The sequence below is a fragment of the Phascolarctos cinereus genome, unplaced genomic scaffold (assembly GCF_003287225.1).
Source record: "Phascolarctos cinereus isolate Bilbo 61053 unplaced genomic scaffold, phaCin_HiC Scaffold_2;HRSCAF=192, whole genome shotgun sequence".
In the NCBI taxonomy this organism is placed as follows: domain Eukaryota; kingdom Metazoa; phylum Chordata; class Mammalia; order Diprotodontia; family Phascolarctidae; genus Phascolarctos; species Phascolarctos cinereus.
In genome coordinates this window covers 412713264-412729649 of record NW_027555625.1, presented here as the reverse complement: position 1 = coordinate 412729649, position 16386 = coordinate 412713264, and the positions used below count along the sequence as shown (strand labels likewise).

The 16386-nt window shown below is 41.7% G+C and overlaps 1 protein-coding gene across 1 annotated transcript in view; it reads left to right on the top strand.

The window, feature by feature from the left end:
- ABLIM3 (actin binding LIM protein family member 3) overlaps positions 1–16386 on the top strand; it is a 171168-nt gene that overhangs the window by 77006 nt on the left and 77776 nt on the right. The window contains exons 3-4 of the mRNA XM_078150557.1: positions 2189–2372; positions 15921–16033. Of these exons, the coding sequence (XP_078006683.1) occupies positions 2189–2372; positions 15921–16033 (297 nt within the window). The remainder of the gene's footprint in view (positions 1–2188; positions 2373–15920; positions 16034–16386) is intronic.

Below are 16386 nucleotides of genomic sequence, written 5' to 3'. Positions count from 1 at the left end.
AGACCCTATTGAAATGTTTGCCTCACACCCCCACTAGACCTCAGGCTTACCAGTTCTGCCCCCTCATCCTTTCCACCCAAAGCTCTCTACTTCCATTCCCTTGAGGAAAGGACACCGTTCCAAGCTTTCTTGTTGGCTTCCTGATTTTCCCTGAAGGGAAAGGTAGCCCTGGGGGAAAAGGACAAAGGAGAGAAGAAGAAGGGAAAAAACAGAAGTGGCTTCCAACAGGGTTGGAGGCCATGACCTAATGAATTCCATAATCATGATGTCAACTGATATGACATCTGCCCACACAAGAACACTTTGTACTTCAGCCTTCCTCTAAGACCAGGGACTATTAGGTCTTAGTGCACGTTCACAGTGTCTGATCAAAGAAAGAGCTCCCTCTGACACAACCACCACACTCCCTCACACACATACGTACATAGCACTACCCACCCCCCACACCCACTGACTCTCTGTGGAGTGGGCGTTTAAGACATCCAAGTCTCACTCACACTTGGATAAAATTGTATACAAATGTGGGGAGGCTTGAAGCCAGCCTCTCCTCTTTCTCCTCTCATAGACTTGCAGAATGTCTGAACTGGAGCAACCTTAGAGCATAGGATCTCCGAGCTAGAAAGGGCCTTGGACTATAAGAATGTTAGAAATAGATAGAGACTTAGAACATAAAAACATAAAATGCCAGAGCTGGTAGGAACCTTAGACCAAAGAATGTCAGAGTTAGACCAATCATTTGAATGTAGAACATAAAATGTTCATAGCCAGAAGAGACCTCTAAATGGAAAGTAGAGAATGCTAGAACTGGGACAGACCATAGACTGTAGAATATGGAATGTCATCACTGACTTTCAATACTTCCTCCATGAAGCTTTCACCAGGCCTCCAGCAGATAAGTTCTTTCTTACTCTGAACCCCCATAGTACTTTGTAGATACTTTCCTTATGACTCTTATCTCATCTCCTTGTGTTATAATATTAATAGTTCACATTTATGTTGTACCTCAAGGTACATAAAATGCTTTCTTCACGACTGTCCTGTGAGGTAGGTAGTGCAAAAATTTATTTACAATCTGACTTGCCCACAGTAACATAGCTATTAAGTATGAGAGCTGGCAGCAGAATCTAGATTTTCTGACATTTGACCTCTTTCCACAATCTGTATCTATGTTACTTATCTCTTCTACAAGACTGGGTACTCCCTAGGGGCAAGGGTCCTATTATACATATATCTGTATTTCCTTCAGCAAGAAAATATTTAATTATTTGCTGAATGAATGATTCTAATTTTAAGTTAAAGATGCTACTGACTTAAAAAGTGACTTTTGGCAAATCCCTTTCCTCTCTAGGTCACAATTTCTTCCTCTGTAAAAAAGGTTGGACATAGATAACCTCTCAAGGCCCTTCTGACTCTATGATTGTTCTAATCCTGGAGTTCTGTCAATAACCTTGCACAATCTTAGACAAGTAATTTCCCTTCTCTAGACTTCAGCCTAGAGGGCAGCTAGGTGGTTCAGTGGATGGAGTGCTAGGCCTGGAGTTAGAAAGACCTGAGTTCAACTCCAGCCTCAAACTCTTACTATCTGTGTGACCCTGGGCAAGTCACTTAACCCTGTTTGCCTCAGTTTCCCCAACTGTCAAATGGGCTGGAGAAGGAAATGGCCAACCACTCTTTGCCAAGGAAACTCCAAATGTGGTCACAAAGAGTCAGAGATGACTGAACAACAACAAAAGAGCTCAGTTTCCCAACAATTACACCCACCTTGCTACAGCACTGAAGGGAAAGGTAGCCCTGGGGGAAAAGGACAAAGGAGAGGAGAAGAAGGGAAAACACAGAAGGCAGTCCACGTATGACTAGACTCACTTTAAAGAGAAAATGAAATTCAGAGAAGTTCAGTGATTGTCCAGAGTCACACAGCTAAGTGCCAGAGCCGGGACCCAAAGCTATGCCTCCTGACCCAGGCACACCGCTCCTTTCCTCTACACGGCTGCCTCGTTGATTTTAAAGGACCTTTCCATCACTCCCGTGATCCCTATGACTCTGATGTGTGAGTGGCAGATCTAGGCACTGACTCTGAAGTATCCCTGTGAGGAATCAGGAGGATCTGTTGCTGGGCTAACCCTGTCTTTTCCCCAACCCTGTGTTTTCTGTCTCCCTTCCTCACCTCCTCCTTCCATCCCCCCCCAAGTGTGTGGCTGTGACCTGGCCCAATCTGGCTTCTTCTTCAAGAACCGTGAGTATATCTGCACCCAAGACTACCAGCAGCTCTATGGCACCCGCTGCCACAGCTGCCGGGACTTCATCACAGGCGAGGTCATCTCCGCCCTGGGCAGGACCTATCACCCCAAGTGTTTCGTGTGCAGCTTGTGTAGGTGAGTAAGCAGGGTGGGGAGGGATGGGAGCAAGCCCTATGGTGGCCATCAAGGAAAGAAGCTATTTCCATCTTATCCTTTATTGGTTTCATCCCATTCAGCATCTCAGAGCTGGAAAAGATCTTAGAGGGCATCTAGTCCAATTTCCCTCTAGGTGCAAGAGCCCCCACTCAGTTACAGAGATCATCCAGCTTTGGTCCAGAGACTTCCAGTGGAAAGGAATCTACTCCACTGTTGGACATCTAATTGTTAGGAAGTTCATCCTCATATTGGGCTAGTTTCTTGTTTTGGAAATTCCCCTGCTTTGGGCCTAGTTCAGTTTTCTGAACCCGTGCTATATCACTAGCCCTCATTTGAGGCAGTGATGTGCTTGAGGTAGAAAATTAGGAGCAATTCACACAATCCGAGAGAATGAATTTTTCTGGTGACGGAAGGTCAGATCTGAGTCGTAATCTTAGAGAACAATATGGTACAACAGAAATTATGTTGATCTTGGAATTAGAAAGCCTGAGTTTTGAGCCAGACCTGGAGATCTTGGTCACAGACTAGCTGTGTGACTTCAGACAAGTCACAGACAAGAATCTGGAGGTTCCTCAGAGGTCATCTAGTCCCATTTAGACCTACACAGAAGCCTTCTCTATAACAACCCCAGTTAATGGTCATATATCCTCTGCCTGGAGAACTTGCTGCCTTCTAAGGTGGCCCATTCCAGTTTTGAATTATTCTAGTTATTGGCAATTTCTCCAACATGTTGAACTTAATTCTAATTCTCTCCAGCCCTCTGGGCCCAAGTTCAGAGCAAGTCTAACTCAATTGATCAATAAGCAATTACTAAGCACTTACTATGTGCTAGGGACTGTGCTAAGCACTAAGGATACAAGGAAAGTAAAAACGAGGTCTCCTGTGTTCAAGAAGCCCACATACTAATGAGGGAAGATGGTATGAATAGGAGGTAATCCCAGAAGGAAGGTGCTGGAGGCAGGAGGGTGCTGGATAGGGAAGCCAGAAAGGCTTCTCACAGAAGGTGAGATTGGAGCTGAGTCTTAAAACCAGAGAATCCAAAAGGGGAGGGAGGAGGAGAGTCTCCAGGAATGGGAGACGGCCAGTGAACAAACTCGGGAGACAGAATGTGATGCACAGAGAGCAGAAAGAAAGCCAGCGTCTCTTGATTGCAGTGCGTGTGAACTCTTCTGTCTGCCATCCTTCAAACACTTGAAAACAGCTATCACGTCCCCTTGAAGTCCTCTCTTGTCCAGGCTGTAAGTCACAGTTCCTTCAGCTGATCCCTGTAAGGCACTGACCACAGGCCCTTTACCATCCCTATCGCCATCCTTTAGACCCACTCATTATCTTTCCTAAAATGTGGCGCAGGGAAATGAACACAATACTCCAAAGAGAGTCTGGCCAAGGCAGCCGGACTGCCACAGTCCTCTATTAGTTTGGTATAAGACACATGATAACCAATGTCTTTTGTTGTTGCTGCCATAACCCTGTTGACTCATGTTGAGCTTCCAGGTCGCTAAAACCTCTAGCTCATTTTCCTCGCTGTTTTCTACCCATGCCTCCCCTAAAGCTATGCTTGTGCAGTAGCTTTTTTGAAGCCAAATGTCATGGTTAGCCCTGTTAAATTCTATCTTATTGAATTTTGCCAGGCATTCAAGCCTTGACCTCTCTTGGCCCCAATTTTCAGTAAAATGAGCAAGTTGAACTGGATAATCGCTACAGCCCCTTCCAAGTCTACCATTCAGTGAGTCTGTAAAGAGGAGTCTGGACTGGGAGAATCCAGAGCTCCCAGAGCAGCCAAATCAAAGGGGCCAGCCAGGAGGAGGGGAAAGAGCTCAGAGGTTCAGGGAGAGCAGCATGAAGGGGGGGGGGAACACACAAAAACACAGGGGAAAGGTGGCATCAGCAGGGTGAAGATTTGTCTCATGTCACCTCCCTCCCAAGAGGGCATTTTTTTATGGTGGAAGACTGTTGGCCACAATCAGCCAATCAGCAAACATTTAGAAAGCACCTATCCCGTCCCATATATACCATACTAGGTGCTGGGGATAAAAATACAAAAATGAGACAGTCTGTCATCAAGGCACTTCTATGCTACAAAGGGGAGACAGTGTCTTCATGGATAAATAAATATGGACTATCTATAAAAAATATTGAGGGAGGAGTGCTAACACCTGGTGGAATCAGGAGGTGGCAGTGAGACTCAGCTTTCAAGGGAACTGGAGTTCCAGGAGGGGGAGGTGAAGAGGGGAGACCACTACAAGCCTAAAGACTAGCCCATGATAAAGTCTGGAGGCGAGAGATAGAAGCCAAAGTCACGTGCACAGAAATTCTGTACAAGGAATAATAAGCAAGGCTAGTTTGGCCAAGGAGCGCAGGAGAGGAATAACCAATAATCAGTCTGGAAAGATCGGTTGGAACCAGAGCGTGCAAAGCTTTCGCCACGAGAGCAGTGTGCATTTTGATGTGAAGTCAATGGGGAGCCACTGAAGTTTCCGGAAATTCGGTGGTATGGTCAGACTGTGTTTGAGGAAGATCAGTTTGGCAGCTGGTAGAGTGCAAATGGGAGAGAGGAAGGACTGGATACAGAAAAAATTCGGAAAACCAGTGAAGAGGCTCTGGACTAGAGTAGAGAAAAAAGGAAAGATTCAGGAAAAATAAAGACGGTAACACTGATAAGATCTGGCAGCTGATCAGAGGGAGTATGTGAGTGAGAGTGAAGAGGTGAGGACAGATCTTAGACCATGAACCTGAGTGACTGCAGAACAGTAATGTCCTTTGTAGAATTAGGGAAGTGAAGGGGAGGAGTTGGGGAAATGAGAGAGTTCTTTTGGACAGTTAAGTTAGAGGAGCCTATGAGATATCCAGGTAAAGATCTTATGGCAGGCATTTGGGGATGCAAGACTGTAGCTCAGGAGAGAAATGAAGGTCGGGTATGAAGATCTGGAAGTCATCTGTCATGAGAGCAGAAGAGCTTTTCAAGAGATGATAGAGTATAGGGGGGTAGGGAAAGAAGTAAGGGCCCCAGAGCAGAGCCCGAGAGTAAGCCCATGCATGGGGAACAGAATATAGATTCTGGACCTGCAAAGGAGATGAAGAAAGATTGGTTGCACAGTTTGGAAGAGAACTATTGTAATGAGATATCATGAAAACCCTGGTAGGAGAGAGTGTCTACAGTAACTATAGCTCTTCCTCATTCAACTCTGCTCAGGGAGCAGTGGCGAAGATAGTGATGATTATAGGGAAATCCCACATTAGCCTCTTCCTATGAACCTGGGTTTTTGTCCTTTCCTCATTCTGTAAAGTCAGAAATTCAACCTGACAAAAAGGAGACAGGAGATCTATGGGGGCCTGCCCTGAATAGACAAAAGCTAATATTTCCAGAGCAACTCAGCCTGGCCTTTAGCTGTATCTTTGATTACAAAACTAGGTGATTGATGCTTAGATGGCTCCAGCCTGACCTATGCTCTTCAGATAATGGCTGTCTACCTGCTCCTGGTGCTCCTCCTTCCAGACCTTGTGATAACCAGAGCCCTGGGACACAGGCAGTGGGACTGCAAGCATCCAGCAGCCTCTGACACAAATGAGCCTTTAGGGAAAGGGAAGGGCTCTGGAAATGATCTGAGTCACTCCTTACTGGCTTGGTGATAAGCCTCATTACACTCACACGAAGTATCCACCTACTTCCTAAGGTGGTTGTGAGGTTCAAATGAGATAATCTATGTAAAATGCTTGGCAAACAAATTGATATAAAATATCATTATGAAAATGTCACTCATCATCATCAGAAGCATTGTATGAGCTGTTCTTACTGCTACCATTATCATTTTCCATCATTAAGCATTTTTTAAGCACCTGCTGTTTGCCAAGCACTTTGCTAAGTGTTAGGAATGCAAAGACCATAACTGAAATGGTCCCTTGCCCTTAAGGGACTTCCATTCCAACTGGGGAGACTATATATACACACATAGGTATTTAAAAATAAATACAAGGTAGTGGGGGAAGAGAAAGCCCTAGCAACTGGGAGGAGAGTCAAGATAGCTCTTATGAAGGAGGTGATATTTTTGCTGAGTGTTGAAGGAAATTAGAACTTCATTGAGGTGAGGAAGAAGTACATTTCAGGAACAGGGATAGCCTGTGATTATTATTATTTTGGTCTAAGGTATGGTGGAAAGAGAATAAGTGGAGGCAACGAGAATGGATAGCCTCTCGAATTTGAGAAGAGGAGGAGAGAAATTGGACCATAGCCTAAAGAGATAGGAAGGTGTAGCGAAGGTTTTTTCAAGAACATGGGAGACTTTGACATGACCTGCTAAGGAAGACAGGAGGAACTGGGAATGAGGGCTCTTGTAGAGGGCTTGACCTTAGTGAGAAGAAGGGCTATCTCTTCTTCAGAGACTAGAGGAAAGGAGGAAGGAGGAAGAGATGATGTTAAGGAATTTTGAGATGAAGAGAAGAAGAGAAGAGAGAACTCACAGTGCATGGCCTCTACTAGTAAAATAGGCATGTAAGTGGTGCAGGAGATACACCACTGAGCCTGAAGTCAGGAAAACCTCAGATACTTGCTAGCTATGTGACCTTGGGCAAGTCACTTTATCTTCTGTCTCAATTTCCTCAACTATAAAATGGAATAATAATAGCACCTATTTCGTGTAGTTGTAAGGATCAAAGGAAATAATATAAAGCATTAAGCCCAGTACCTGGCACAGAGTAGCACTTAATAAATGCTTGTTTTCATCACAGTAAAGTACAATGAAGGTGAGGTTACCAATTGAGAAGGTGGCCAAGGAGAGATTTAGGAGATTTGAGAAGAAAAGATCTGGAACACTCTCGTTGGGGAGTGGGTTAGAGAGCCAATTAGAGAGAAGCAAAAGGATTGCCTTGTTGAAATGAGAGCCGACTTGAGGAGAGGTAACATATTGAGGGGTTGGAGGTGGGGAGATAGACTCAGACACTTTGGTGAGTGACTTCCTCCAATTTTGTTCAGTAATACATGAGCAGGAGCACAGGAGGCAGATGGTGAGAGGTTCAAGATGCGTTCAAGGTAAAAGTCTGGCCAAGTCATGAGTGGTGATAAGACAAGGAGGCAAGTAATAATTAGTAATAATAATAATAATAATAATAATATACTAATAATAACATTTGTATAAGTACATAAAGGTCTGGAAGACATTTTATACATATTATCTTATTTTATCCCCACAACAACCCTAGGAGGTAAGTGGTATTATTATCCCCATTTTACTGAGGTCAGAGAAGTGAAGTCACTTGCTGAGGGTCACACAGCTAGTAAGTATTTGAGGCTAGATTTGAACTTGGGTCTTCCTGACTCCAGGGCCAGAGCTCTATCTACCTGGCTGCCTCATGCTTTGACAGTAGATTTTAGTATGGAGTTGACACAGAGTCAAGATTGAGAAGGGACAAAGTCATAGCACGACAGAGGCAATGACCTGAGAAAAAACTGAGTGGGGAGAAGGCGCCTCAGAAAACAGGCAAACGGTCCTCCCCCCCCCCCGGGGCCATCTTCTCAGTTCCTCCCCCGTGGTGGGACTTCCTTGAGCTTGCAGTAGGCTGGCATGGGGGAATGCAGGGTCACTTCCACACCAACAGGCATTGGCAGAGGGTGTTATTGGATGTCATAATCCTTTGTGAGCCCATTAATCATTGTGTCGGTGACTGTTCCTAATTGTCACAAGGGGAGAATCTAATAGGAGAGAGGGGACATACACAAGGGAAAAGTGAAATAACAGTCAAAGACATAAATCACGGTTCACAGCCGCATTAGGAGAGCTGTCACAGAGCAGGATGTGATTGATTGCAAGCGTGTGGCTCGGAGCATCAGGGATTTGTTGAGAAGAGGGAGTTTGGAGAAGGAGCCGTTGCTTTCGGAATTGTAGGTGGCCAGGTGTGGTGGAAAGACCCACATGGTCTCAGCAGTCCTGGGTTTCGAGCCCAGCTGTGCCACTTATAGCCGCGTAGCCATGGCCCAGTCAGTCTGTGTCCTTCCTCAAGTCCACATTCCTACATTCATAAAATGGGGATGATGAACTCTTTACAAAGTACCTCAGGGGATTGTTATGAAGCCTTACTGAGTCTAATGTGCACCACAGGCCTTAAAGTGCTACATCAATATCCACTATTATTTTTATTGCTACAAAGCAGGGTCACGAGAGAAGGCCTCGTAGAAGAGGTGAGTTGGGACTTGAGGACTCATTAGGACTTCACTGAGGCAGACAGAGGTTGTGACTGGCCTAGGGTCACACGGCTATTAAGGATCTGAGTCTGTATTTGAACTCTGGTCTTCATAACTCCAGGTCTAGAGTTCTATCTATTGTGCCATCTAATCTGGCAGCATCTAGAAAGGTTGAAGGAGGGGTGGGTTGGATTATGGGATCAGGGAGAAAATAACTGTCATTAATAGAGCACTCTAGTATTTGTAAAACATTAAATTCTCAACAGTCCTGTGAGGTGGCAGACAGTGCAAGGATTGATTAACTCCCCCATTTTACAGATGAGAAAACTGAGGCCTTGAGCTAGTGAATCACATAGCTAGAACTTGTCTGAGGCAGAACTTGAATCTAGGAGTCTTGACTCTTGCTCTTTTTATTTTGGCCGGTGGTGGTGGAGAGAAGGCAATCAAGGTTAAGTGACTTTCCAGGGGCCGCACAGCTGATAAGTATGTGAGGCCACATTTGAACTCAGGTCCTCCTGACTCCAAGGCTGATGTTCTATCCACTGTACCACTTAGCCGTCCTAACTCTTCTTCTTTCCGCCACTCCTTACAGACAGAGTGTAACAAGATGGCTATACTTGGTCAGATCATGGCCAGTCTATCTTCTAATTCAATTTATAGCAAGGTAACCTCACAAGACTGGGCATCCCCCAGAAAGAGAATCACAGAATATCACAGGGGCAATGGGCCTTAGAACATCTAACATTGAGTATTTGAGCTGGAAGTAATCTTAGGACAAAAACCAGAGAATATCAGAGCTAGAAGAAAAAAATTAGGAGGAATCTTAAAACATAAATTGTCAGAGCTGAGAGAGAACTTAGAAGACAGAATAGAAGCCTGGAAACATGGTTGTGTTGGTGAATGTTTAACAGCCTCTGAAGAGATTGTACAGTAGGACACACTTTTATGTCTATTCTGCATCATTTACATTTTCTCCGCCATTTTCTGAAGTCTACCAATCAGGGATACAATCAATCAAGCCCTATTGATAGCATCAGCCATTTCTGAGGTATGGATGCTTAAGCTGAAAATTGAACAGTCGGCTATCTTTGAAGAAAGCTGACTCGGACTGGCTCCGGCACAAATGGGCTTAGAGACTCCCTTAAAGGTGAGCCACCAATGCAGCTTGATCAAGTGGAAATGTCACTGGCCTGGGCATTTGGAAACCTGGCTCTGCCTTGTAGCTCCGCCCCCTAATTTTCTGTGTAACTTAGAAATCTAGGAGTTTTGAAAAATAAAATTTATTACAAACCTAATAAACAAATGACAGAGCAACCAGGTGGCACAGTGGACAGAGTGCTGGGTGTGGACTTAGAAAAATTCATCTTCCTGAGTTCAAACTTGACCTCAGACACTTACTAGCTGTGTGACCCTGAGCAAGTCACTTAACCCTGTTTGCCTCGGTTTCCACATCTAAAACATGAGCTGGAGAAGGAAGTGGCAAACCACTTCTGTATCTCTGCCAAGAAAACTCCAAAGAGTCAGACACAACTGAACAACAAGGACCCTGGGCAAGTCACTTGGCCCTCTTTGCCTCAGTTTCCTCACCTGTAAAATGAGCTGGAGAAGGAAATGGCAAACTTCAGTATCTGCACAAAGAGAATCCCAAATGGGATCACAAAGCTTCAGACACAATTAAAGCGACTGAAGAGCAGCACAAGGAGCAACCCACCCATGAATCAATCAATAAGTCCTGAAGAGTTGACTGAGGGGTTAAATGGCGTGCCCAGGGCCGCACAGCCAGGAAGTGTCCGAAGCAGGTTAGAAACCTTTGCCTCTTGACTTCAGACCCGGCGTCGGTGCATCCACTGAAGCCACACAGCCCCAGGCATAAACTGAATACCAACCAGTCATTTGTGAACTAGATCTCACCACAGGATGGTAGCCACCTACTAACACAAACAAGCAAAATTCAAGTACACAATAGGGGCAAAAAAGGAGCAGACAAATGAATCTAAACTTCCCATTTGTAGTTTGTTTAGAAAAATTAAAGTGCATATTAATGTTAACAAGAAACAAGTCATCCCATTTGTTTGCTTACTGAATTTTTTTCTTTTGCATATTTTTTCCAGACTGTGTTGCTGTTATATAATTGTAGACAGTAAATATAGTTATTTTAGTCCTGATTTCTACATTCTGAATCACTAGATGTGACTTCCTGTGTTTAACTGTATTTTTCATAGTTCTCGCTTCTTTTTTTTAATAATTTAATTAATTTATTTTTAGTTTTCAGCATTCACTTCCACCAGATTTTGAGTTACAAATTTTCTCCCCACTTCTCCCCTCCCACCACCCCAAGATCATGTGCATTCTGAATATCCCTTCTGATCTGCCCTCTCTTCTATCCCCTCCCCCTTCTATTTTCCTGTAGGGCAGGATAAATTTCTATACCCCATTGCCTATATATCTTATTTCCCAGTTGCATGTAAAAACAATTTTAAACATTTGCTTTTAAAATTTGGGTTCCAAATTTTCTCCCTTCCTCCCTCCCCATCCACCCTCATTGAAAAAGCAAGCAACTTGATACAGGTTATACATAAGTAGTAATGCAAAAGACTTCCATAGTAGTCATGTGAAAAACTAACTATATTTCCTGTATTTCTCATTTCCCAGTTGCATGTGAAAACATTTTTTTAAAACATGTGTTTTTAAAACTTTGGGTTCCAAATTTTCTCACTTCCTCCCTGCCCACCCACCCTCACTGAGAAGGCAAGCAACTCAATACAGGTTATACATGTGTAGTCATGCAAAACACCTCCGTAACAGCATGTTGTGAAAAACTAACTATATTTCCCTTCATCCTATCCCACCCTCCTTTTATTCTGTTCTCTCCTTTGAGCCTGTGCCTCCTCAAAAGTGCTTGCTTCTGATTGCCCCCTTCCCCAATATGCCCTTGCTTCAATCATTCCCCCTCTTATTCCCTTCCCCCCTATTTTCCTGTGGGGTAAAATAGATTTCCATACCCAATTGAGTATGTATGGTATTCCCTCCTTAAGCCAAATCTGATGAGTGTAAGACTTTCTCCTTCCCTCTCACCTGCCCCCACTTCTGCTCCATGATAAAAGCTTTTTCTTGCCTCTTTTATGTGAGAAAATTTACCCCATTCTACCTCTCCCTTTCTCCTTCTCCCAGTGCAATCCTCTCACCCCCTTAATTTTATTTTTTAGATATCATCCTTTTATATTCAACTCACCCTGTGCCCTCTGTCTGTATATATGTATGTATGTATGTATGTATTCCCTCCAACTACCTGATACTGAGAAAGGTCTCATGAGTTACAAATATCATCTTTCCATGTAGGAATGTAAACAGTTCAATAGTTTTTGTTTCTTAAGGCATGATGATATTCCATTACCTTTGTCTACCATCATTTTTTCAGCTATTCCTCATCCTTTGGTATATTGATTTTTTCTAGCATTTTGCTATTATGAGTGATATTGCCAGGAATATTTTTGTATTTTGAGAGGTATTTTTTTTTCTTGCCAATAGCCTTGGTGAATAATTCTAAGAGAAAGGATCATTAGAACAAAAGATAAGAAGTTTTAAAAATTCTTATAATATACTGTTATGTTTCTTCTTTTTTTAATATTGCACCAATTCAGTTTAATCAATAACAAATGGGTGAGGCTATTTTTAAGTAGTCCAGCCAACATCGTCTTATCATTTTAAACCGTACTTCACAATTTAACAGATGCAAGGTAGCCTTTCATTTCTCAACATTTTTTCACGTATTAAGCAATTTGTTTTTTTTTCTAGAATTATATCCTTTAAGCAACTCACATTAAGGAGTTATTCTTATACATTCGTGTCAATTTTATTTGACTTTTATCACTAATGTTTATAGATAAGATTTTTTTCTCGATCTATTTTTTTCTTTTTTATTCTACGTTTTGCTTTTTGTTTTGCACAAACTCTCCATTTAGATATAATCAAATACATTTATTTTGTCTCCTATAATTTCTTTTACTTGTTGAATAGCCAAACATTTCCCATCTCTTCATAACTGTGATAGACATAGCATTCTATAATCTTACTTTACTTTATTAAACTATTTGTTTTGTGAAACAAAATAATTTTATATATAGTAATGCTATAATCTTGCTTACATCAATAATTTCGATCCTATCTCAACTTCTATCATGCATTACACTACAGATAATTTCTATGTCTTATACTGTTAACTCAACAATTGTGCAAAACTTCTATTTCCTCACCTACTCCCTTGTTTGAAATGGGAAACCATTCCGGAATTTCTTTCTCCATTTTCTTTGTTGTTGTTGTTGTTCAGTCCTTTTCAGTTGTATCTGACTCTTTGTGACACATCTGGGGTTTTCTTGGCAAAGGTACTGGAGTGGTTCGCCATTTCCTTCTGCAGTTCATTTTACAGATGAGGAAACTGAGGCAAACAGGGTTAACTGAGTTGTCCAGGGTCACACAGCTAGTAAGTGTCTGAGGTCAAGTTTGAACACAGATCTCCTGACTCCAGGCTGGGTCCTTTAGCCACTGTGCCACCTAGCTGCCCAGTATCACTCATTTTGTTCTCTTTTCCTTCTTTCAGTCTTTATCTGTAGCACCCAAAGTCAGTATGTTTTTCCTTTCTTTTCCTCTCCTCCTTTGTCCTTTCACAAATTTGTGCAATTCACTTGTCTGTCAATCAAATCCAGGAGTGGGGAACCTGCAGCCTCTAGGCCACATGTAACTCTTGAGGCTGATTCAGTCAAAGGGCCACACTTGAAGACCTAGAAAGCCACGTGTGGCCTTGAGGCCCCACGTTCCCCACCCCGATCAAAGCCATGTTATTATTCTTGTTATTATTCTATTATTCTATTCATCCCCTGATGGTAATTTGACAAGTTAATCACAACTGTAAAGAGCCCACGGATTTTCCTACTTATCTCTGGCTCTATGCTTTTTTTATTTTATTTTTTTAGTTGTACATATTAAAACCAGCCTTAAGGTTGGCTCTGCCCTCCACAAATTGTTCAAACTCTTGTGAATTCTTAAGTGACTCTCTTTTGTCTTCAGAAAGAATGCTTGCCTTTTGAATGGAAGCTCTGTTTTTTGTGTATGATATTCTAGGTTCTTCAGTTATTTTCATGTTATAGAAAAATCTTGAATAATCTAAGCAGGTTTTAAAGTTTGTGATAACTTTCTTCTTGGCTGCTTGTAAAATCATCTCCTTATCATTATAGTTTGATAATAATTTGTTTACCTTTGGTTTTCATCAATGACTGGTAATTTGTGGTTTTTATAGTCTCCTTTTTTTTTTCAATATTTCTCCTACTTTTTTGGTACAATTTAGCAAAGGAGTCAAACTCTTTTCTTTCAGGAAACCAAAACCAGATCATTTTTCTCCTTTTTATTCTATCCTCTTGATGCATCATTTTCATCTGCATAGATTCTACATTTTTTTCTAGTTCTATAGTCTTATGGTATACTTCTGCTTTTCTGGCATTTCTACCATTCTATTCTCTAGTAAAATAATTTTGTTTTTATTGTCTATTAAATAGACTTTGCTTACATTTTCACTGATGTTTCTCAAATGTTACATTTCAGCTTCAAATTATCCAGAAATTCCTTATTTATACTAATTCTTCTTTAATCCCTTTAATGAATGCCTTAAGAAAATTTAGTTTTGCTTTTAGTGTTTGTTTTGGTATCATCTGAATTTATTTTTTTCTTCTGGCATGTTTTTCTCTGTTTCTTTTAAGCCGTTATATTTTTCATTGTATTAGAACGCTTGTTTGTTTATTTCTTTCAGTACTTTTTTCTAAAACCCAACTTTATTTTGAAGATTTCTAGTAGTTTTTTTTCCCTTGATGACATTTCCATTTCTATTTTTGATAGAGTTATTGAGGAGCTAGTTTCTTTTGTGATATCTCGCTCCCACATATTCTCAAAAGTCTCAATGCCTTGAATCTTAGAACATCAGGAATAATAGAGACCTCGTCATTAAGCAGGAGTTCCCTCACACTAGAACACAACCAGCAACTGGTTGGTTACCCAGTATCAACATGATGACCTTGAGAGACAGGGAGGGAGGTCATTGCCTCTAGAGACAATCCATTCCATTTCTGGACAGCTATAATTGTTAATAAATTCTCTTATGGTGAGCCAAAATCTCTGTCTTAAAAGAAGTGAAGTTAAAAGCTTCACTCCATAGAAACTACATTTACCTTGTAGAGTTGGAAAAGATTGTCTCCAAAGTCTTTCTAGCTCTTAAATTCTGTGTTTTAAGGTTCTAGTCTTTCTCAGACCTGAGATTATAGATTTCTGTAACTTAGTCCAACCCTTTCACTTTATAGGTGGAGAAACTGAGGCATAGAAACAATAAGTGAATTTGCCCAAAGTCCCACACCTAATGGGTAATAGAACCAATTCCAGATTATTCATTAGGCCGTGATTACCACTTCCTCCCAATCTCTTAGCCAAAAATATTCTCAATATTTCTATACTTTAAATACTTCCCCAAACCCTACCCCCTTTCTCAGGATCATTGTTAGTATGAATATTGTAATATTCCTGGTCAACGGGACTCAGAATATGCCTGATATGGTTTGTGTATGCTAATGCTCTAAAGAGGCAGTATGGTACAGTGGGGAGAGCAATGGACTTTATGACTTGGGAGTGATATACTTACCATCTGTATAAATTTAGGCAAGTCATTTTCACTCTCCAAATTTCCCTTGAATTAAAGCTGTTAAAGCAGAGAGAGATAATGACTTATCAAGATTATTATAGAAGAGATTCCTGAACATGGTTGGGAATTGGACTCTGTCACCTCTGAGCTCTCTTTCAAATTGTAGATCCTGTGATTGTAAAAGCATCAGCCTGGGAAGAAGGACACCAAAGTTTCAATTCTCCTCTTCCCTCGATTAGCTTCATAACAAACCATTTCCTGTCTCTAGGCCTCAGTTTCTTCATCTACAAAATAGGGGTAGTGATGCTTGCCTCACTTTCCTTATAAGATTTTGCAAGATTAAGATGAGATACTGTAAACTGATCACTTTAAAGCACTATATAAATGTGTTCTCATTAGGAAATGTAGCATGAAGAAAAATCTCAGAATCCAGAGGTCCTGGTATTGAATCCTAGCTTTGCCATTTATTGTCCGTGTGTTTTAGAGCAAGTCACTTTAACTCTCTTCTATAAAAATGAAGGGATTAGACTCAATGAGTTCCAAGTTTCCTTTCAGCTCTGTCTGTGATTCATTATTATTATTACTGTTATTGTTGTTGTTATTTCAGTTCCATGACAGCTAGACAGAGAATAATTAGAAGATGTGCTAAATTTCTTATTCTTCCCATTTACAGGAAACCTTTCCCCATCGGTGACAAAGTGACATTCAGTGGCAAAGAATGTGTTTGCCAGACATGCTCGAACTCTATGATCAGTGCCAAGCCCATCAAGGTTCATGGACCAAGCCGTAAGTGTGGGCCTACTTCTGTTCCCTCTCATGCCCAGACTTTGTTGTCTCTGGACACTGCCCATTTGTGGGGTGCTTGACTGCTGTGTGGTCCCACTAGAGAGTGGGCATGTCATTTAAATGTGTTATCAGGGACTTGTAGGGGAAAACTCAGAATTTTCCCTGCTCTTCTCAGAATTAGATCATACAAACAGTTACCTTCCTTTGTAACTCAGTCAGGACAATTGTAAAATGAGGCTAATTTTCTTGTCAACCAGTAACAGGTAAAGCTGGAACAGCCCCTTAGAAACCTGAAAATCAAAGGATTTCTCTCAATGCGGCCTGATGTTTGTGTGGTTAATGTGCTTAATTAG